At 42.7% G+C, this 24215-nt stretch overlaps 2 protein-coding genes across 3 annotated transcripts in view; one reads left to right on the plus strand and one right to left on the minus strand.

Moving 5' to 3' along the window:
• The window catches only part of dcc (DCC netrin 1 receptor), a 212284-nt gene extending 206378 nt beyond the window's left edge, over window positions 1–5906 (plus strand). For both annotated transcript variants that reach the window (XM_035526723.1, XM_035526724.1), the window contains exon 29: window positions 4675–5906. In XM_035526723.1, the coding sequence (XP_035382616.1) occupies window positions 4675–4764 (90 nt within the window). In that variant the 3' untranslated portion in view covers window positions 4765–5906. The remainder of the gene's footprint in view (window positions 1–4674) is intronic.
• Window positions 5907–8021: 2115 nt separating this feature from the next.
• LOC113590533 (elastase-1-like) lies at window positions 8022–15438 on the minus strand. The gene is made up of 8 exons (XM_027030700.2): window positions 15309–15438; window positions 10722–10801; window positions 10484–10584; window positions 10266–10391; window positions 9966–10099; window positions 9294–9436; window positions 9024–9173; window positions 8022–8204 (listed from the first exon to the last, which is right to left on the minus strand). Exons 1-8 carry the CDS (start codon window positions 15436–15438, stop codon window positions 8022–8024), a joined length of 1047 nt encoding a protein of 348 aa, XP_026886501.2.
• Window positions 15439–24215: the final 8777 nt, after the last annotated feature.

Here is a 24215-nt window from a genome sequence, read left to right on the forward strand (position 1 = left end):
TCCTCCTCATGCACTACTGCAGGAGTTTTCTACTGTATTACTGGTAAGAGATGTAATCAACTTTACACTGGAGAAACCAAGAGAAGGCTTACAGATCAGTCTGTTGAACACCGTCTGACCATCAGAATGAAGGATTTGTCGTTTCCGGTGGCGAGGCATTTTGATATTAATGGACACGGCATTAATGGCATATCTGTTTGTATTGCCAGTTGTTGCTATGGCAGCAGTGAAATTAGGAAACTCTAAGAAAAAGGTTAGATATTAATACTGCAGTACGAATCAGTGCGAATATCACAGCACATGTGCATACGTTATCAGGCGCGGCTTGACTGTGCAGAGATGCAGACAGACAGACAAATGCAGAGCTGGGGAGACGCAGAAAGAGAGAAAGCGAGAGAAGGAGTAATGAGAAAACCGCAGCGGGGGTCAGGGGAGCAGATTGCGGGCACTAAAGGTCAGGTGCCATCTCTCCGTTTCCCATTTTTTTGTAATTGGTGTGGCCTTTCCTCTGCGGCAGACGGAGCAGGCGAGCAAAGCTCTCCAGATAAACACACTGACACCCATCAGCCACTTATTCAGCTCCTCGCCCACCCCCTCTCAGCCAGCCCATGCCTGGGGACAGGGTGGCTTGTTTCTATTTCTCCGTATCACTGGAATGTTTTGGAGAGAGGCGGCGACGGTAAACCCGAGCCGTTCTGTTACCGTCTTTTGAAGGTGGAGGAGTGACGTGCACAGGCGGACCTTGATGGATCAGGAAAGCCAAAATAGCTGCGTGGTTTGTTTGTTTTTTTGCCAAAAAACCCCAAAAGCATAACATGCAGTTTGTTAGAATGTAAGGCGATAGGGATCTGATGTCGGGACGTCCGACCGCAGGAAAGATCCCAGTGTGCAGCAGGTGTTTAGCTCCCTCTCCTCCTTCACGGAAGTTCAGCTCATTTGTCAGGGGGAAAAGAGAGTAAATTGCCAGTCATATGTGAACTTTTAAAAATCAAAATCCAGGACATTTAAAAACACATTAGCTCCGAGCTATTACACAAAATACTTTAAAACATTCATTATGTCATGTGTCTAAATATCACTCCACTGTACATTGAATGCGAAGAGAATGTCTGAAGGTTTAGAGCGATGAAGGTGCCTATGCCCAGGTCGACAAGGAGGAAGAAGAGGCGTTTCATGATGCGAATGTACAGCTTTGAAGGTTTTTTCTCCTACTACATTGCTGCTACAGTTCAATCATCCTCCCAAATCTGTCCAGTTTTTTTTTTGTCCAAGTTAATAACTCACAGTAGCCTCATCCACTTGCTCTGCTGTTGTGTTACTGGGTGACTTTAATATTCATGTTGATACTAGATGTGTATTCTCTACTGAGCTCTCGGGTGTTCTTGAGTGTTGTGGTCTCATTCAGCATGTTGATTTCCCCACACACAGTCACAGTCGCACACTTGATTTGCTCTGCACCTCTGGACTTAAAAATATTTAGTTTTTTCTGACCATAAGCTTATTGAATGGTGTTTCGGTGTGACATCCCCTAAATCTCTTGGCAAATCAACTGTTTCTTTCCGTAATATCCAGAAAATAAAAACCCATCAACCCTCATACTCTCCCTACCTCTCTTCAGACTTCATCCCTACCAGATATTTCTAAGCTGTTCTCACCTGATGACTCGGCCACAGTCTCCAACAACACGGTTGCTGTTGGACTCACACTGCTCTCAGGACCAGACAAATCCCTGCCATTCACTCCTCTCCATGGCTCCCCCCACAGCCCAGAGCTGTGAAAACCAGAGCTGTGAAAGTGAGCCACCTTGTGCACCTGTGCAAGAAAACGAGCCTCGCTGCTCATCCTTTCCTCTTCACTGAGTCTCCAAATACACGGATGCTGTAAATACTGCCCATTCTTCTTGCTATTCTAACATGATAATAGTGGCCGTCATGGGCCCCAAACTCTCACACCATAAATAAATTCCTTCTAGCTCCCTCCTCATCCGCTCCCAACTCCCCTGTTCCATGTCAAGCATTTTTTTTATTTTTCAGGATAAAGTTAACAAAATTTGCCAGCATTTCCTAATGGCAACTTGGTCTTCTCTGTCGCAGGTTCCTGTCCCTCAAAATCCTGAGAGTTGTCTCTCTGTCTTTGCCAACCTGGATTCATCTCTGACATTATTACCCAGCTCCAGCTGCTATGTCTTCTCTGCTCCTTCCATTCCCATGATAATGTGATTAATCTGGGTTTTTCATTAGGCACCATCCCCCGTCTCTAAAAATTGCAGATGTTATATGCATACTTAAGAAAGCTAGGTGAGCTCCATCCTCACTGGCCCATTTCAGACCCATCTCCTGTCTTCCTTACCTAGCCAAAGTCATGGAAGGAGTTGCAGCCTCACAACCTCAAGCTTTTCTCTTAAGAAATAATCTGTACGAGCCCTTTCATTCTTTCTTTCTCACTCTGCACAGTACTGAGTATATTGAGAGTTGTTAAAGATTTGCTGTTTTCAACTGATGTTGGGTTCCACAGCTTTTTAGTTCTTCTGGATCTTGCAGCAGCTTTTGATACTGTAAATCACGACAGACTAATATTGGTATTACTGTCTTACTTCTTAATTGGTTACTAATTTCATATAATATTTTACTAATAGACAGCAGTTCATTTCAGTAGGTTCACACAAATCAACCATTGGCTTTGTTGCTCATGGAATGCCCCAGGGATCTGTCCTTGGTTCTCTTCTTTTCATTTTATATATTTCTCCACTAGTCCAGATCATTTGCAAGCTTGGCGTGAAATTCCACAGGTATGCTGATGACATTCAAATGTATATTAGCACTGCTTCGCCCACAGGTTTTGCCCAGATATTGAGTTCATGTATCACAGATCTAAAACTCTGCACTACTTAATGCTGATAAAACGAGATTTTTAGGGCATAAATCGCTACTTTCCAGTATCACTATTGATGTTGATGGTATTACTATTAGATCAGCTCAAGTTACTATTGTAAAAACCTTGTTTTTCTATTTGATTCATCACTCAGCTTTGAGTCCCATATCAAGTCACTCACCAAAACTGCATTGTATCATCTGTGCAGCATTACACGCCTTCGCCCCATGCTCAGTGATGATGCAAGAAGATTGATAAATGCCTTTTTTCTCACCTAGATTATTGTAACCCTCTTTTTTATGGTCTCCATGTTAAATTCATCTTCAGTACATCCAAAAATGAATAGTTAGAGTCCTTACATCTACCAAATGTACTGCACACATCACACCAGGCCTCCAGCAACTACATTGGCTCCCTGTCATCTCTATTAAGTATACAATTTTATTTCTAACTTTCAAAGTTCTTCATGGTCTTGCTCCTCCCTTTCTCTCTGAGCTCGTTCTATTATACTATCCCTCTCGCATCCTTAGATCCTCTAGCTCTGGTCTTCTTGGTGCCCCACAAACTCGACTCACAACCCAGGGTGGCAGACCCTTCAGCGCTGCTGCTCCTAAACTTTGGAAGACTCTGCTACAGTCTCTTCATAACTGTTCTACTTTGTCTTCCTTTAGACTGCAGCTGAAAACTTTTACTTTTCCTCTTTACTGCACATTATTCTTCCCAGGTCTTTTCCCCAATGTAAAGCATCATTAGGTTTGTGAAAGGCACAATATAAATGGAATTTAGTATTATTATTATTATCATTATTATTATTATGAGTCTTTGACTTGAGGTCCCTGGATGGGAATGCCTCAAATTTCCTCATGTAATGAAAGCCATGCTCTTTAGTCCACTGACCTCCTAAAAGGGTCTCTCTCAGGTTCTGTACTCACCATGGAGTCATGCATGGAAGCGTAAGGGCAGGAAAATGAAACCCATCTGACGTAGTGGGGCCACAGAACAGTTAATGACATTTGAAGCATTTGAAGGACAGGACCGATGATACAGAGTAGTGTCTAAAATGAGTCAACCACAAATCTCTCAGCAGCAACTTTATGTGCAAATAGATTAGCAATGAACAGAAAGTTCACGAGAACAGTTCTGCTTATTTGCATGGAACCTAAATAAAGCAATATGAATTACTGAATTATAAATGGAATTTAGTATTATTACATATGAATTACTGAATGCTTACATACCTGTAGAGGATGACAAAATGAACAAAATTCATGCATTTTGATTTCTTAAGCAATGCATGGATCTTTGCGTAAAGCATTTATGTTGATGTAAATACAAGTAGCCAGTGGCCAAATGTGGAAAATTGTATTTCATCGCTTGCTGAGGTCATTCGGGTGAAGCAGTTATATGAATGTTATGTTCCTTTTTTTTTTTTTTTTTTTTTGAATGAGCCTAATTGGTGCAAATTGGTACCATAAGGTCAAAAGCTTCCATAAGCCACACTCAGCTAGATGCTTCCACTGGCTCATACGAATGCAGAGTGAGCTGCACATATCCGAGTGGAGCTATGAAACAAACAAACCAGGTGATGAGGTTCTGGGTGGGTTTTAGCAGGGAAACAGTGGGATTGGTACTTGTCTTTAGTAATGTGACTGTTAAATCGTGTTAATGTCCTTTATTAAAAAACTCAGTTGTGGTTATGCATTCATAAATGTTTAAATATGGACAAAAATTCATAGGTATGAGTGGTGTTCATCGTTCATAAATGGCTTTGATGGCATTTGGTTTTTTCTTCTTCTTTTCCAGGTGTATGAACAAGATGACCTGAGTGAACAGATGGCGAGTCTAGAGGGCCTTATGAAGCAGCTAAATGCCATCACAGGCTCGGCTTTTTAACGCGTGGGGCATAGTGCATGTGCCCCGGAACCCGCACACCAGAACTCCAACTCACACGGGCGAGTGCTGTACCTCGAACTGGGCCAGACCCCTTCCGGACCCTCCCGGATCTCACACTCCCTTGCCACCAGGTTTCATCCAGTCCTCCATCACACACAAAAAAAAAATTAAAAATCATACAAAAGACTCCCAGGATGTTTTTATGTTGTTTAGACTGAGCTCTGTTTGGAGTTCTGATACTGGGCCACCTTCTTTGGCCAAGTTTCCTCCACCATGGTTTTTCCTGGATGTTTTGCGATGTGTCATCTGCTTGGCCTGCTGCAGCTGGCGTTGCGATCATGGCCAGCTTGTGTTTGTCGGCTCGCTGTAGAAGCCTTGAGTCCACCTGCAGCTCTGGCCACCAGAAGCTGGGGAAGAGATTCCAGCCTCTGAACCTCCCACACATCTGCCTCGGTGCCTGTCCTCTGCCCCACCCCACCGCTAAGGTCATCGCTTTCTGGTTTTTGCCAGAACAACAAGCTTCTAAATCAACGATATCACCTCACCAACATCTTGCCAGGTTCTTCCTACCCAGTTTCCTCAACACGCAGATTATTCAGTGTGGCTTATATACTGCTTCCTGAAAAGAGGTGAAACTAAATGAGTTTGTGATCGCACCCGCACTCAGTGGTCCTTTATTTTAGCTCTGAACCATCAATGGTTCCTCTGGACCAGGCAAGACTGCATCTCGTGGCTAAAATAAACAGTTTTGTTACATATATACCTCTGTTTTCCAGTCTTACACCTGACCAATATTGTTGCAAAACTGTTACTATTACCAAGAGGTCATTTTACTGTGAAAACAAATGCTTAATTTATGTACATTTATTACAATGTATATATTTTTTACATCGATCGGTTCAGTAAAGGCTACAACTATTTTTGAGGACTGTTAAAAAGAGAAAAAAACAAGAACAAAAAGACTTTTGCAGCTCGTAGCCGCTCCATGCGTTGTGTCCGGATCACACAAAAACACGTTCAGAATCATTAAAATCCGAAAATCATTCCCGAGAGAAAGACGCTCTAGGCTGGGGGGAAATGGCCAGTCAGTGTGGAAGTGACGGCCGATGTTCTGTTTCGCCCTCTTCCTCTGGATGATGGAAGGGTAGAAAATGGAGGAGGGGGGGGGGAGGGAACAGCCGAAGGAGGGAAAGCAGAACAAATGTGGCTAACAAGCGCAGCCACACCCCCTCAGCCCCTACTACACTTTACTGTCCCCTCCCATTTTAATGGTGGACAAATGGGTGGTGGCGAGTGAGTCCAGGTGGTGGAGAAGAGGGGGATAACGGGTGAGTCCAGGTGGTGGGGGGGGGGTGCAAAGGGTGAGTCCAGTTGGTGGAGAAGAGTTACATTAAGAGCAAGCCCACTGCAGTGTTAACATGGTCTCTTCCTCTTGTGTTCCCTTTTTTTTCTCTATATGCCATTAAAACCTTTTTCTTTATGTGATGAAGAGAGACAGAAATGCTGGTATGTGCCTATAGCTTTTCCTTTCTTTCTTTTGGGTCTCATTCCTTACATATTTATGTTGGGTTTTTTTTTTTATTATTACTTGTCTAAATCTGGAAGATATACACACTCCAAAAACAACTGTAGCTCAAACAGGAGATCCAATGTTCTATCAGCTCAGAGACCAACGGAGGCATGGCCCCAAATTTGATGCGCCTGAGCTCGTATGCTATACATGTGTACTTTCCCATGGACAAATGATCACCATAGCAACACAAGAAAATTGTTGGGGTTTTTTTGGGGTTTTTTTTTTTTTTAATGTACAGTTCCATAGAACAATTGAAGGGGAAATCATTAGTGAAAGGTTTTTGGGTTTGGGTGGGTTTCGGGTCTTTTTGGTGTGGGTGGGTGAGTGGGTTGTGGGCATGGACAGGGTTTTTACCACAAAATTTAATATATTGTTTAGATTGTTCCTCTCTTTATAATTTATGAAGGCAGTGTGTGCATTCCATAGGTTTATTTAGTCAATCAAAACAAACAAACAAAAAAATGAGTCCAGTGAGTGCTCTCTGAAATTAGCCCCAGCAGGAGTGTTGAAAACAGCTTCAGTCATGTGCGCTGAACTAGACTTTATTGGCAATACAGTTGCGTCTCAGTGACGTGTAGACCTTGTAATGGTCCAACAGTCCAAAGCCAGTGTCTGTACCGGTCTAGAAATCTCTGTCGTGTGATTAATGTTGAGCACAGGAAAAGAAAGAACCATGCTTGGACTAATATGATGTATTACATTCAAGAAAGAGTCATACAGAAGTTTGGTTGTCAAAAACCACTGATTTTGGAACTCACGTTTTCTTTTGCTTAAAACAATAGTTTGGGCTCGTTGTTTTCGGTCCTCACATGGTTCCCAGGATGAAATCCTCTCAGACAGACTGCTGTGTTATGACGATGGGGAACTGAGTCAGTCTCGTTTAGTCATCAGGTGGCTATGGTGGTCCAGTTAGCAGAAACCTTCTAGATAGCACTCTTAGTTCATGAGCTACATGACTGGTAAGATGGGATTTTACACTGATCTGAAAATGTGTAAATTTTGACTGGAAAAATGATTCACCACCCCACTAGTAATTGAATCCTTTGAGGAAAAAACATAAGCAAGATGCAGGTTACCACCACATCAATACTGTGACATGAGCATTTTCTACTCTTATTTAACCTGAGGTGGTTCTTTCTAACAGAAGTAATAAGGTGAGAAGAATACATCTTCTTATATGTATTTTGACTCCATCCTTAAATTGTTCAATTTTAGCATTGTTAACCAAATTAGAGTAGTCATTGAGCTATTAAAGTGTCTGTTTTGTTGCTATTTAAAGGGAGGGGAGAACGTTGCACACCTAACGTGAGAACACCCCCTTGGCTGTTTCTACCCACAACGTTGTATACTATTGCTGGTTTTGTAACGCACTGTAGAACAGTCTAATGGTTCTTTTTTATATAGAAATGTTATTTCAATGGTGCATTCTTTTTGTTTGATAAATAAAGTTTTTGATAATAAAAAGCTTCACTGAATGGCATTTCATTTTGTCACCCTTACAAGATCTGTCCTACTGTCAGTCTGCTGTTTATTATCAATGTACGAAACCCTGAGTGATTTACAACTTTTGGGAGGAGGTGAGTATCTCCAGCAAATATGAAAGAGTGGTGTGTTTAGTCTGATTTCTTTGGTTTACCTGTTTGCTTGCTTGCTTGCTTGCTTGTTTGTTTGTTTTTAAAAGGCACTACATCTTGATCCAAAAACCAACCCGCCAGCACCCTGCAGCTCTCAAATCTTTTTCCATTGGTCTCTGGCTCTCAATCACAGCTAATGTGCTACCACAGGCCCCCCAGAGCCCAGCAGGGTGGAGTACAGCATGGCAGCGTGGCAGACCGAAAGCAGCAGCCTGCGCCCAGTTTGGTATGGCCTGCAACAGAGGAGCAGATGCCTGGAAAATGGGTGTGATTAATGGTAGACCAGACCTGGCATATGTTGCACCAGACGCCTGGGCGTGCCAGGAGGGAGAGTGTTGGGCAGGAAGACCTGGGCCTTGTAACCCCTACGTACAATGCAGCTGGTGAAGGCCATTGAGAGGTGCACAAACACGAGCCATCCAGTGTGGGTTTACGACGCAAAGTGAACCTCTCTTACCATTTCATCAGCTTGTATATTATGATTTTGCGATAGTTTTTTTGTTTTGTTTTGTTTGTTGTTTGTTTTGTTTTTGTTTTTCTTTTAATTAAAGGTGGTATAAACAAAACCTGTTAGGTTTCTTCCTATATAGGGGACTGTGTACCAAGTTGGTGACTTTGGCCTTCAGCTTTATAGCAAGTAGAATGGCAAGAGATGGTGTGATAGAATGGAGTTTAAAGTATACATTATGAGCTCACTAAAAATAAAAAGAGTTATCTGACCAACAGAAAGGAAAACACAGAGATAAGCTGTGAATCTAAATTTTATTTTTCTACAAGCCACACACAACATTGGTTGTAATGGTGGAGGAACTGTTGATTCAAAATAGAAAAAGCCATCCACAGGGTTTTTCCAGATGAGGAGAGCATTACCCTTGTTGCATTCAATTTAGCCGGCAATCTAGTGTTGACAGAAACATAATAGACTGGATTTGTCTCCCAATAATTAATATGGTTTGTTGTCCAAATCACCATAGAAGCAACAGAATAATAGCCATTATAGTTGCAGAACATGTATTATTATGTTTACAATTAAAGAGCTCATATGTACTCACACTCTGAATCCAGGGCAGATAGTTAGACACTCGGGTGAAGACTGTTGGTTTATTGATGGTGTTGCAGCCAGCAGCAGACACAAAACTGACGAGTCCATGCACAACATAGGTATTACCAACCTGGCAGTTCAGAGGGCCTCCAGAATCACCCTGTAGTGAGAGAACCCAAGTTGAGTGCAAAGTATTTTCCAGTTAGCAGCCATGAGAATCACAGAACTGGAAATTGGTAAATGTAATATAAAAGGATGAAATAAAGCAAACTTCTCGTACAGTGCAAGCAGCATTGGTTCCACCACCAGCACAGATCATGTTGGGTTTAACGACGCTGCCCCAGTGGGTACTGGAAGAGCAGGTACCATAATCCAGTACAGCCAGGGAGGCCTCCTTTAGGATGGCAGAGTAAAGGCCTCCAGCTACATGCAGAAGGCAGGGGAAGAGGACACAGTCATGAACTGGCACTCTCAGCTTTCAACTGGTAACAGAAACGAAAGGGGCTCGAGCCATGATGAACCAGCCAGTGCTCAAGTTGCATCCTTGCTGCGAGACAGAGGTTCTTAATACTGTCCTTGGGGAACACCAGACAGGCTGCATTTTGGCTCTCTGCCAGCCCCAAGCATGACTGAGCAAGGATTCACTGTCTGTTTACTGACTCAGGTTTGTTGGGAGCTTACGAGGTACAAAAATGTGGACTGTGTGGAGGTCCACAAGGTATGGCTTACCCTGTGTTTGCCAGTCCAGTCCTCAGGAATGCTAGCCAGACCAGCCTTTTTTCTCTTCCAGTTCTCTTCACACCTTAGCCAGGTAATAGAGAGTTCTGCAGCTCTTGATTTACCTGGCTCAGATCTATAAGGAACTGGAACGAAACAAACTCCTGGACTGGCACAGGATTCCTGCAGACTGGACTGAGAAACTCTGCTCTAAAGACACAAAACTGCTCCTCACTCTGTGTGACTCCCCAGCCGGTCGTATAGCAGACACTACCAGAAAGAGTCTGGCTGCTGGTGGGCAGAGTACCCAGCTGCACGTAGGAGTTTAGAATGACATCCGAGCTCAGACGGATCAGAGCGATATCGTTCCTGGGATCAAAAGAGCAACCTGTCATTGTCATTGTCATTTTTTTCATCACAGACTTACAGAGACACTGATAATGATGCAATAAGTCAAATGAGAAAAGTCTAACGTGTGAGCTCATCTTCTGATTGAGTTCACACAAGCACACAAAGTGTACTGTGTACGACAGACCCATCAGCCAGGTTGCGGTTCCAGTTGGGGTGGATGTAGATGGCGCTCACTGCATAGTACTGCTCCCTGGAATTCTCGCTCGTGATCAGATCATAGTCTCCCAGCACAACCATGGACACTACAAGGCTGCATGGGAAAGTGACAGAGAGAGAAGTTGACCAGTGTATGGGGACACCGTTTTTCCGCACACAAGACAGTACCACAAGAGCTTCACTTACTGGTCTACACACTGGGCAGTGGTCAGCACCCACTGCTTTCTGATCAGAACTCCACCACAGACGTGGTTGTAGCAAGTCCCGCTTTGAACTCGTAGAGAGGCCTTAACAAATGAACAACATTCAAAAAGGAACAAAAAACATACACCATATGACAAGATCCCAAGAAATGAGGTGTGGAATGCAAGCTATATAGTATGGAGGTCTAAATGTCATGATTATACTGCACCACAGTATTTACCTGCCATTTCCAGGTGTTGGGACTGGCCAAACCACCACCAACAATCCGGTTCTGTTTGGCTGGAACAGTCTGCCCCAACACTAACGCGGAAATGTATGCACAATATTGTCCACACACAGCAGACTAGACCAACAACATTTATCTTCCTAGCCAAATGTTGAAGAAATGCTGCAGAGTAAAACCTTTTTTTTTTAAATCAGCATTTACAGTAGTTTTAAATGGTGTGGGGGTTATTATCTGAAATTCTTGATTTTAGAGTTACAGGTGATTAAGGCCTGGAATTATGCCCTGTGGAAGGCTATTGTGGGTAATTTTGATGTGCTGTATATAATTCTGGAAAAAAAAGCATTTGACAAAAGCACTATTTTAAACTTCTATGAATGCTGAAATAATCATGTAATGCTTATTTAATAGCCATGGACAACAGATAAAATCAACACTCACTTTGCATCAATACTCAATCACAACTTACCAAGTGTCGCAAAAGCAAGAAAGCAGAGGACATTCAGCATCTTGGCAGAAGGTAAAGATGATGTGCAGAACGGCACGTTCAGAAGCCATTTATACAGTAAGGTGCTGCATTCAGGGTGTGGTTAGATTCAACCTCTGAAGCAATAGCACAAAAAAAGTGATCCTCTTACACACAGCTAGATATCGTTTATGTTACAGGTCAGAGCTGGAAGAATGAAATCCCTTTGTGATCATACCATGAACTTGATGGCACTGATTTTGCTTAACAACAGGCCCAGGAAAAACTTTAATGTTTACAGTAAAATGTATTACAATGTATTACAATGGTACTGTCCATAGGCAGTACCATTGCAGTACCATTGTACTGTCCATAGGCATTTCTGGGACATGAAGACATGTGAAAGCTGGCCCACTACTGCATTGTCTTTTGGCATGAAACCAGAGTGTTCCTGCATCCCTTGCTATTATGGTAGACTAAAAAGCAGCTGTTCCCTTCTAAACATTAGCCTGCAATTGTTCAGATACCATGACACTGTCAACAGTGTCAGTGACATCGGATAGAGAGAGATGATACAGGAGAACACAGACAACTCGATTTTTCTTACAAAAGAATGACAGTGTAAATCATGTAAATATCAGCACATTTCTAGGTCTTGTAATTTCTAGGACTTTTTCGCACATATTCAGGACACAAACATGCAGCTTGCTCTCCACTAGCAGAAGGACCACTTTCACCAGAGTAGCGATATTAGCATGCAGAACACTACACTCCTGTAGCTCACACAGTGGGTGTCAGACAGCTGGATGAATTTGATTCCAAAATTAATAAAAGTTATAACAATGTGATCAGGGTGATTGTGTTTCTCACAATGTTGTCATATTATCAAAGTTGAATTAAAAGTGGCCAGCTCCTATATTATAGTATTATATTTATACAATAATGATATTATTATTTATCATATATTATCAGCTCATATATTATTTTTTATTGTTTGGTTGTTCGTGTTTATCAAGATTATGAGACAGTTTATAAAGTATTTTCTTCTTAGCCTTTACTGTAGTAAGATGGAATCATTTCTTACTCTATGTGTCCTAGTTATAATAAAGACCTGCTTCTTTCCCACACTGTTCTAATTATTATCAGTGTTGAGTTATATTATAGTACATAATGAAATGTTATTCTGCCGAGGACATGTATACATGAATGGATGTGGGGTATCAGTGGGAATTTATTATTACCATTGATGGGCAAGAACATACCATACAGAGCTTTTGACCCCGGACAACCGAGCTTTCTGCTAGGTGCTCCGTGGCAAAAATCATTGCTAGGTCACTGACATTACAGTTAGCCTACTCTACATTACATAATCTTTGGCTGGTTTATATATATTTATATATATATATATATATATATATATATATATATAGATCTTTGTGTCCTCTTTATGAAAATGCTTCTGTAGTGATTTTTAATACTGCTATTGTGTAATCTTAGCCAGATCATACCCCCCGTGTGTTCTAGATGTGGGCATGGTCCTGGATGGTAGGGACTTTTGAAAGCCTTTTTGCTAATCCTATTCAGTCTGAGCCATGGAGAATGTAAAAGCTTCCCCCCTTCTCAAATGTAATGCCTCCTGGCACAAGGCAACTGTTAAGCTTGTAGGCCTAAGTCCATATACACTCACCATTCAACATCCAGTTTATAAGAGCATCTACTAGGCACACATGCTCACTTCTTCCTAATCTGCAAATGCTTCTATGCACATCTGGGGCTAATACTTGCATGAATACCTTCACAACATATATTGGTGTTGCATGTATAATCCATCAAAAAAACATGACTAAACCTTGGAAAAAAAACACTTGGTAAAACATTCATTCATTCATCTTCTAAGCCATTTAATTCAATTCTGGGTGACAGAGGGCTGGAGCCTATTCTGGCAGGCCAGCCTGCATGGCAGGAAGCAACCCTGCACAGAGCAGCAGTCCACTGCAGGAGACACACACGGAACAGAGGGAATTGGGTCATTGTTCAAACTCTTCAAACACTTGCTGAAAAACCTGCTTGTTTTAAACTCATGGTGATTGTTTAAACAGTCTCTTCCCAAAGGCTGCTTTAATTTGCAAGGATATATATAGATAGATAGATAGATAGATAGATAGATAGATAGATAGATAGATAGATAGATAGATAGATAGATAGATAGATAGATAGATAGATAGATAGATAGATAGATAGATAGATAGATAGATAGATAGATAGATAATTTATTCTAGGCTTTTTATGTATGTTTTGTCTGATTGTTTTATTTTGTTCATTTAGGTTTTTAGTCTTATCTTCTGTATGCACACCTTGGACCTACAAGGGATTTGGAAGTATGGACTGTGACGTTGGCAGTACAGAGGGAGCGAGAGGTGAGGTTGCAATAAAGACTTCTTTATTGTCCATAGCTCCAATAAAAGGAGAAAAACTAAACATACAATGAAGTCAGCGTCGAGGTAATTCAAGCATGTCATTCTGCAGTCTGCTAATGGGCAGTGTTGACTTCGGGTACCTGTGGGCATAAATAACAAAAGAGGGAAATAAGGATCAGGTGCGTCGGGTTACTAGGTGGGTGGTTATGAGCATGGCAGGGGTGTGGTGTGATCCTGAACAGGAGTGGGCGCGTCCCTCCTGCTGGATAATGGCCCACCATGACATGGACCAATTTGGGAGTAATACCTGTGATCAAGAAAGAGTTACTGTCTCAACAGTCAATCTAAAAATTAAGGATTGGATGCCACGATGTGACGATTCCTTCTTTGTTTATTTTGTCTGCATCTGGTCTGGAGTATTCTATAAACTGTATAAACTGTTCTATATGTGAACAGACTACTGAGGAGCTTTTGGGTGATGGAACATGGAGTGATGTGTGGTTATACATGATAACCATGAAGGCTAGAGCCTGGGCTCCATGTTGTGTATTGTAACAAGCACCATGTGAGAACAGCAGAGACTGGAGATGCAGTCCTTCAGTTAATTTAAAACACTATCTGTGTACAAAATATTCGGTCACGTTCCGTACATCAGCACCTTCCGCAGCCTGGAACGAGCATGCTCTTATTGCCACCCAATTAGATTGCCTCCATATACTCTGGTAAACAAATTAGCTACCTGAACCCAAAGAGGTGGGCAGGATCTGCCTCTTGGCTACTGAAAAACAACAGAGGTTGCACAGGGGTCTCCGTCTTTACTGTGGAAGCGCCGATCATTCCTGTGCAGATTGCACTGGTCGTCTAAATGTTGCCCCACCCACTACCATTAGTAGTGATCATTCCACTCTACACTCTCTTTAGTTTGCATTGCTGGTAACATTATACTGAAGAGCCAATGCTGCTGTCATTGCAGGTATACTTGATTCTGGTGCCTGTGATGAAGTCAGAGACCTACGCCATCACCATGTCACCTGCTGGAGAGTAGACTTACCTGAGCTCCTGGTTCCAAAAGTGTGGAAGCTGGAACAACTACAACCCTCCTACAGGTCAGAATGGCCTATGACCATGCAAGGGTAAGAGGGGGGCTGCCAAAGAGGAACACCTATAGAGATAAAAAGACAAGAAATCAAATGAGTCAACAAGTGTTCAGATTTACCAGTAAACTCTTGATGCAATGGCCATTAAACGGTGCACAGGACTGACATTGACCCATTGTAATATTTTGAGGCTGATTTTATTGTTCATCTTTAGAGGCACCTGCATGAGATATTGGTTAAGCCCAGGGCGGGAAAAGGGGTGTAGAAGAGAAGGTAGATGTTGGTGAGATGGGAGCCTTATTCAGTTGATGATTGCCTTCTGAATGAGCAGCATCGAATTCTATTTCAGTTTGGTACTGAAGCCTAGTCCAACTTTAATTAATAGGACTGTTGATTAATGTTTGAGGAAGCATTAGAGACCTACTGAACTGTTGTTTACTTTTAAAACCATTTATTTCCTTTTTCTTTGTTTTCACAATGTTTACTAATAAATTGGGCATGCTAAACTTATCTGGAGGTGTCCTATACTCTTGGTGCAGTGAACCGTGTACTCCATCCTTGACACAAAACCACATGTAAATCCTGGGATTCCTTTGGATTATACCATCCTCCGATGGTGGCAGTGGTGGGATCAGCTCAAGGCCATTGGGAGAGTGCGCCAGGTTGATCTCCCAATGCGCCCCTGCTGTGAGGTGATGGTGAAGCCCAGTGTGAGGACCCCTGTTGAGGGCCATGGGTGTGGCCCTGATAGAAAGAGCAGTTGTGTGCGGAGGGACACGTGGACAGTGTCATGCACAGGGGCACTCCTTGGAGGTGAAGGCATTGTGATGGGGGCTGTCATCCTCTGAAGGTGAGGATTGTGTGATGGAGACCATCACTTAGGAAGGTTAAATGGGTGCTCTGGCTGCTGTGTCAAGGAGATGGCTCTTTGGTCTGGTAGTCAGAGGTCACGTTTAGCTCCCGTCAGACCTGCGTTTGAGTCCCAGGTAGGGTGGCTGCTTTCAGCCTTCTTTACAGTGCCATGGGTAGTTCACATCCCACTCCAACAATTCCATATTCTTCTGTCCATGAGTTGGCCTCAGTCAGTATGAGACTTTCCATGTATATTATATACTTGCTTTACCCTGTCACATTCCAACTTGGGGTGCCCTTGATGGAATGTCATAACCCACATCTCCCCTGGAACAATGCTGTGGAAGAGTACACCAAAAAAAAAAAAAAAAACTCAAATTAGACTTTATTGTAGTTCACATTGACAATATCTTGATATACTTGAGTCTAGAGGAGCATGTTCTTCACAAGAGGGCAGCATTTGCAAGGTTTCTGGAGAACTGGTTGATTGTGAAGGTGAAGGCCAGGCCAGGTTTGGATTCACCATCTCATAGGGTCCAGGAACATTAAGGCTTGTTTGTGTCCTCGTTTACATTTACATTTATGGCATTTAGCAGACGCTCTTATCCAGAGCGACTTACAAAAGTGCTTTGTCATTTACTCATAGAATATATCCAAGTACAGTATAGTAGGTTAGAATTAAACATACCAATGAGCTAGAATACTGTAGAATACAGGGATGAATGCTGATACCTATAAGTACAAAATACATAAGGTCTATCTTAAACAATGATAAGTGCTAGAAACAATAAGTGCTAGAGTTTGTTAAAAAACATAAACAGTGCCCTACAATAAGTACTAAATTAGTCAGGCAATAAGGGAGCAGTGTCAGTTGTCCTTTAAATATTCTGCAAATAGATGGGACAGCAAGCAGAAGTTCATTCCACCATCTTGGAGCCAGGACAGAAAATAGGCTCGATGCTTTTCGTCCATGAGACCTGAAGCAAGGTATTTCAAGCCGAGCCGTAGTTGAGGTACGAAGTACTCGAGATATGGATCGGGCTTTGACCATTGACCTCATGTATGAAGAGGCTGGTCCATTTTTGGATTAGAAACATGAGCTGAGAACGACAACTGGTTATCCAAAGTTATGCCGAGGCTACGGGCAGCTTTGGATGGTGATACCAGGGAGTTCTCAAAGGAAACGGAGAGGTCATGGTAAGGGTTGGGAGTACCTGGGATGAAGAGAAGTTCAGTTATACTGGTGTTGAACTTCAAGTGGTGGGCTGTCATCCATGACACAATTTGCGTGTCAGAGGGTAGAAAAGAAAGAAATAATTGAGTATCATCGGCATAGTAGTGGTAGGAGAAACCATGAGAAGATATTACATCACCAAGAGAACGAGTATACAAAGAGAAGAGAAGGGGGCCCAATACTGAGCCTTGTGGAACACCAGTGGAGAGTCTACACAGTTTGGATGTGGATCCTCTCCATGTCATCTGATAGGACCGTCCATCCAGATAGGACTGAAACCATCTCCAAGCAGAGCCAGTCACACCAAGCCTGGAAAGAACAGAGAGAAGAATGTTGTGGTTCACTGTGTCAAAGGCTGCTGAAAGGCCTAGAAGAATCAAAACAGATGACTGTTTGGCAGCTTTAGTGGCATGAAGTTTCTCAGTCACCGCTAGGAGGGCCTTTTCTGTAGAATGTGCCGGTTTGTAGCCAGACTGATTGGGATCATGCAGCTAGTTCTGGGTGAGAAAAAGAGACAATTGATTATAAACTGCTCGCTCAAGGGCTTGTGAGAGGAAAGAGAGAAGTGATACCAGTCTGTAGTTGGTAACGCTGGAGCTGTCAAGTGTGGCCTTCTTGAGGATTGGTACCACCCTGGCAGTTTTGAACTGTAGGCACGTATCCAGAAGATAAGGAGTTGTTTATGACAGAGATGAAAGAAAGCAGATCTCTTGTGATTGTCTGGAAAAGAGCAGAAGGAATTGGATCCAGCGGACATGTAGTTGGATTGCTGGAAGTCAGGAGTTGAAGAATTTCATCTGAGGAGAGAGGAGAAAAAGAAGTCAGAGAGTTGGATGTTGGGGAATGCACATTGGCTGGAGAAGTGGGAACAGAGGAAAAGGACTGGTGGATTGCTACAACTTTCTCCTCAAAGATCCTCCGGAGTAAGAGACGAGGAACGAGGGGGAGGGGGAGGATTAAGGAGAGAAGAAAAAATAGTGAAGAGCTTGTGTGGATCAGATGATGATGATTCGAATTTCTTTCTGTAGTAGGATGACTTTGCAGATGTTACTTCCAGTGAGAACTTGGAAAGGAGAGACTTGTATGAGCTAAGGTCTGAATCTACGTGAGATTTCCTCCACTGCCTCTCCTTAGTTCTCTCCTGTGGCAGTGAACTGTTTCTGTTAGCCAGGGGGCAGGTGGGGAGGACTTAGCGGATCTAGAGGAGAGAGGACACAGAAGATTCATTGATGAGGAGAGTGTAGAAATGAAAGTATTTGTAACTGTATCCAAAGAGAGAGAGGGTAGAGAGTCTGGGTGAGGAAGGGTGGACAAAATAGTAGAAGTAAAGGAAGAGGGAGTTATGGAGTGCAGATTGCGATGGAGGAAGGAGGAACATGTTGGAGAGGACTGGATGGAAAGAGAAGGAAGGGAGAGAGAGAAGGATAGAAAGTGACGGTCTGAGAGGTGGAGGGGGGTGACTGCGATGTCTGATGTTGTGGTGGTACGGGTGAAGATCAGGTCCAGAACATTGCCCGCTTTGTGAGTCAGAGGGCAGTGGTTGAGGGTGAGGTCAAATGCTATCAACAGCAGAAGGATGCAGGAGGAATGCAGCTTGTCTGATGGAAGGTTGAAGTCACCAAGGAGAATGAGTGGATTTCCTTCAATGGGGAATTCACTCAGAAGGATGTCAAGCTCATCAATGAAGTGATCTAGGGAACCTGGAGGGCGGTAGATGACAATGATAAGAAGATTGGTGAGGAAAGATACTGTAATGGCATGAAATTCAAAAGAGGAGATGGAAAGTGTAGAGAAGGAAAGTGGAGTGAAATGCCAAGATGCCTCGGCAAATGGGTAAATGAAAAGGCAGAGGACAGGGCAGCTGGAGTTGCCGAGTTCTCAGGGGTGATATGTTTCTGTCAGAGCCAGGAAGTGTAGGAAGTGGAGGGATGCTAATGCTGAGATGAAGTCAGCCTTGTGGACAGCAGATTGGCAGTTCCAGAGCCCTCCCCCCACCACGATATGTGATGCTGTGAAGCGTTGTGAGTCAGTGAGGTTGCTGAGATTATGACGTCTATGATTGTGTCGAGGAGATCTGTGAAATATGTAGAGAGGAATTGTGAAGCACATTTCAGATGCTTGATTTGTGGATGTATGAGATAAAGGATTGAGATAATATGAGAAGATACTTAGCTGAGTTTATGAAGTCCTGTAGGTGAGATGTAGATGAACTGATTGAGAACACCACCAAACCTTCTCCAGATGTTGAGTCATCCTAATTTAACTCAGTTCAATAAATGCTGAGCCTGCCCTTCTATTCACACCTAAGGTCAGGGCGAAACTACACCTGTAGTGAGTAATTACTGTTACCAAGCGACTAACAACTAGGTTTAGACAACAAGCCTTGGATTTCACAGAATCTAAGACAAACGTAAGTGAACTCAGAGCCTACCTTAACCAACCAGATGATAATCCAACGAGACAAACCAAAGCACTCATGAGACTATCCTTTACTACCCTTTCACTCACCTTCCTTGTCACTCCAATTCTCCTATCGCAGGTTTCCCCACTGCAAACTGGAAGGCAGAAATACTCTTTCAACAAGTGTCCTACTATATTTGGACTGCCAAAAGATATCATCACGGACCGAGAGAGCCAGTTCACTTCATGGTTCTGGACATTTATGGAGCATCTGGAAATCAATGTAAATCTAACATCTGATCATCACCCAGAGGGTAGACTCAATCAGAAACAGACCAGTACTGTGGTACAGGAAGTTGGCAGTTTGAGTCCTGACCAGGGCATCTCTGGTGTAGTCCCTTAGGCAACGTCCTTAATGCTGCCTGCCTACCTCATTAACATGAGAGTTCAGAATAAGAGAGTCATACTAGCTTGGACGTTGCCCAGGTCAACGAGGTCCATGTCAAATGTTGGAGGACTGGGGAAATCTGATGAAAAGTGGGCTACTGGAACAAATACAACACACTAATGGATGAGAGTGGAGAATAGAGGACTGTTGGAATGCTACTACACAAGAAACCTATGCAGAACAGGGACAGGGCATCTCCATTATAAATCCTGCACTTGATGATGACTCATGGTCTGAAGTTGGCTTTGACAGCCCCATTGAGTTGTTGATGAAGGCTCTTAGAGTCCTGTTGATGTTATAAAACCTCAAGCATTCCAGGATCCACGTGCATGTGGGCATTGAATCATAGGCTTTCTTTCAGTCAACCCAGGTGGCGCACAGGATGGTCTGTCTCATATTACAGTCTAGGCCCCGCCATGTTCAGTTAACCAGTCAGGGTGGTTCCATCCATTAGCAGCTGGTTCATTTGTGCTTTCATGCACTCCTGGAGTACAGTTAGCTTCTTCAGACATCAGGGCCTGAACCTGTCCAGCTCTTCATTTGAGACCCTCTCTTGGACATCTACTAGCATGATGGTTACTAGATCCTGTTCCGGGAAATGGGTCTGTTCTCATGTTCTCTCTCTGCCACAGAGAGCACACTTTGCATGGCTCATGGGAGAACTTGTCTTGTGTACCTCTTCAGCTGGGCAGCTAGAACTGTTCATGACTTGGCAGTCTCCAAAGCTTGTTGTCCTTCTTGGGTACCTTCCTCGCCTGCAGCCCCTGAACACTCCCACTCTGGCTGTCATGTTAGATGGCACTCCCGCCTACGGTGTGAGGGCCATCCTGGACTTCACTAGAAGAAGAGGCTGGCTCCAGTACCTCATTGACTGGGAGGGTTGCGGTCTGGAGAAGAGGTGCTGGCTGAGGACACCATGCTTCTATCATCACCCGGATCATCTGGCTCCAAACCCCTGGGACCGCCCCCATTCATCCACCTTGCTAATGCTGGAGCGGCACCAGGATGAAGGCTTTTGGGTCACCCATACACAGTGCTCCACCTCCCCTGAGTACTAACACTTGTATCTTGTTACTGGCTCATCTACACTATCTATTTAACCCATCCTGTCTGGCACCCACTAGGTTGAGGGAAACTCGAGAAGAGATCCCTCTGGCTAGGGGTTATCCCCAGTCAATATGAGACTATTTCCTTGTGTTATGGACTGCTATAAAAGAAGGGGATGAGCTGTGCTACATTTGTTGTTTCCTTTGTCTCTTCTTTTGTAGCCATCTTATTCCTTATGTCAAATACCTTTGGCCAAGCACGTGCATCAACTTTGTATTAGTTCCTTGCCAGGCAGGCCATTAAAGAAATATACACAAAAACACAGCAGAGCATGATGCACCTATTAGGACTAGACAATACAAATAAGTAAATATATAAATAAGAAGAAGAAGAAGAAGAAAAAGAAGAAGAAGAAGAAGAAGAAGAAGAAGAAGAAGAAGAAAAGCTTTCAATCTCAACTCCACTTTGTGCTGTGTCTGCCTCAGTGTCTTCTCCACTGAAAAACAAAAGAAAATTGCATATTTACATGCTGGTGGATTTTTCATAATCCCACCAGACACAGCAGCTAAATAATCAGTAGCAGCCCGTGGCCACTATGTGCAGGTTCAAATGGGCTTCAGTGGCAGTATTATAGACTGCGTGCAATGGGTTTCAGCACTGCCCACTGTGTGAGACATCTGTCCCTGGTTCGTTAGGCCAGTTTTTTCCATCCATTATTGTCATTTGCTGCCTTATCCACTTAGCACTCCATACAGCTGCTATGGTGTGTGAACAGAATGGTCAGCTGCATTAACTGACCAAGCTGTCTGTGTGTGTGTGTGTGTGTGTGTGTGTGTGTGTGTGTGTGTGTGTGTGTGTGTGTGTGTGTGTGTGTGTGTGTCCATCCAGCCTCTTAATGTAGCAGTTTAAAATATTCATTAGGATGGGCTTTATCTGGTGAATACAAGTAGTTAAAAAACATTTTCAATCAGTTTCCTGCATTAAAGCCCAATAAAGGCTAAAGATAAACCTGAACTTGGATTAGGGTCTAAGTCAGAAACTCAGGGATGAGGGCAGGTCACTGTAGTCTGCAGCTAGAACATCTGATCATGACTCTCACTAGGCACTCACAATGTCAGTGGGTCAAGGACAGCTGATTTACTTATTCCAGTGCTAATGGAAAGCTAAGCGTATCACTGATGTGACAAAAAGGAATATTCAATCTAAGGAATAAGTGTACAGTGTATTTTAAAAGGATCTAATACAGTACACATGCAACATAAAACTAGAACATCTCAGGCATTGTGAGATTCAAGAGGGTTCACTCAAAGACCAAACTACATTATGCTTAAAAAAATAATTTAATTTTAGTGATGTCTAATTAAATGTGCAGCTTGTCACAAATTAATCCAACTGTTTAATCCACCTGACTGCCTACAAACTCACCAAGAGCAAGAATCGTTTTTGTGACAATCTTGCTGTTGCATCTAATGGCTTCCAAACTGTTTTGAAATTGTTTGTAGTGTAATAAGAGGAAAAACATGACAGTGTGAATTTTAGACTTAAGCAAATTAAAGATTGCCTTCAAGAAAGCATCTTTTCTGTCATATCCTTGAGAAGATTCAGAATTAGCATTCGTGGAAAACAGCATGTCTGCCTTTTTAAGCAAAAAAAGTAAATAAACAAAACAAATCATGGCTACAGACATTTTGTCAGATAACCACAGTAAGTAAACACTGACCATGGTAGTAAGAAGAAATTAATTCCCTGGTTAAGGGTTTCAGATCACAATACCTGAGATCAAAATAAACTTCCCTTTTTGTGCAGGATTACGTCTCACCCTATCAGTCTGGCAGGGTGTGTGCAACCCCACTGTTTGTTAAATCCGTTACAGTTCACAGTGGTGAGATTTAGTCATGTGTCCAGGGACACTCAAGTTACCCAACATGGACTAATATGTAAATCTACTGACTAAATAAATCGATGAAAATTAATGTTCAGTTTCTCCTCTTACACCCACTGTGATACATTCATACACCATCCAGATGTCCCCAAATGGCAGTATCACCCAGAATGAATTAATCACTTATATGTCTCAATTCTTCCTCCTTCATGTCACTATATATACTACGTGTAAAGTAGGGAGAATTCAGTAAAACATCCCCCCTTCTCCTTCACTCCATCTAATGTCAGATTTAATGGTAGAAGCAACACTCCATTAACCAGGCTGCACCTCAAAGCCTGGCCCTGTGCATACCTTGTTACTCAACAGTGCCACTCAGGGCACAATGTACCCAGGCAAACAGTAAGAAAAATATTAGCAGCACAGAAGGCAAAGCACGTCAGTGACAAATATGGGAGGTCTTATTCACACACACACAAGCGCTAAATCAGCAGGGATCATTGAAACAATAACACTGAGGGTTTAGTGTTACATATCCATTGTCTTCAGGCAAGGACATTTAAGCCCAAAGCTTTTATGGTTTTAAAGGATTAAAAGGGCTGATGCCCTATCAGATTTAGTCCCACCGACAGTTTGGAGCACTAGCAAATCCAATTACATTTCCCAAAATTGATCTCTCAGCCACCAGTCAACAATGAGTTTTTATGTATGCAAACTTAAAATAGGACTTTTATTATCCTCTTATTATGTATTAAATGTGTTACACCATGTCAACAATAATGTAGCATGCCCAACAGTATCCATATGCCTGCTTGTTCACCACATGCTTGTCCATTTATTCTGAAATCATGTCTACTAACAGGAAGCTCTTTTATGCAGTAACAGCCTGTACTCTTTTAGGTGGCCTTTCCATGGGCTGATGTGTTGGATCAATGCTTCAAGGAAGATACGGTGGTTCTGATGAGCACTGATGTTCGCTGGCTAGGTCTGACTCAATGAGTGCTGCAGCTCCTCCCAAAGGAGTTTGATGGGGTTGAGGTCAGGGTTCTGAGCTGGCCAGTCAAGCCCCTTTCACTCCACTCTCAGCAAATCATATCCGTAAGGGCCTTGTGATGTCACAAAGAAACAGGAAAGGGGTTGTCCCTTTCCTACTGCCATAAAGTAGGAAACACAGTCTCCAGAGATACTCAATTCTTGTTCCTTAAGGTACAGTTCCAGGATGTTTTCCACCTTGCCTTTACTTTGTAAAAGTAAAGGCAAGGTGGAAATGTAAGGATCCGACTTCATGGCCGGTTAGTTTAATAGATTCCTTAGTTATTAGAAAAACCTTTTTAAAATGTTTTAAATATAGCGTTCGACTCAGTGGTAGGAGAATAAACCAGGGTCAAAACCAAAAGAGCAAAGAAGGGGGAAATCCAAATCATAGAGCTAGAACAGTCCATGTCTAAACCAGAAGAGCCATCCAAAAACCAGGCAATAATTCCAAAAAAGGGGCATGCAAAAATCGGCAACAAGAAATACAAAATCAGGGTACGGTACAAAGGAAGATAATCAAAGAAAAATAACATTCAGTATTCTTAGACAATCTAGAGGCAGTACTTCACAATGTCTGAGAGCTTGAGACAGGCTTATATACAAAATCCTCTGA

This window comes from Electrophorus electricus, chromosome 6 (assembly GCF_013358815.1).
Source record: "Electrophorus electricus isolate fEleEle1 chromosome 6, fEleEle1.pri, whole genome shotgun sequence".
Taxonomy (NCBI): Eukaryota; Metazoa; Chordata; class Actinopteri; order Gymnotiformes; family Gymnotidae; genus Electrophorus; species Electrophorus electricus.

What these genes read in the sequence shown, in the direction of transcription:
- LOC113590533 (XM_027030700.2), bottom strand. Translation starts at nt 15,438, where the DNA reads ATGGCCCTCAACAGGGGTCCTCACACTGGGCTTCACCATCACCTCACA. An exon ending in ACTGCCACCATCGGAGGATG is followed by an intron (nt 10,802 to 15,308) that starts GTATAATCCAAA and finishes TTTCCGCGTTAG; the next exon opens with TGTTGGGGCAGACTGTTCCA. An exon ending in AACCGCAACCTGGCTGATGG is followed by an intron (nt 10,100 to 10,265) that starts GTCTGTCGTACA and finishes TTTTGATCCCAG; the next exon opens with GAACGATATCGCTCTGATCC.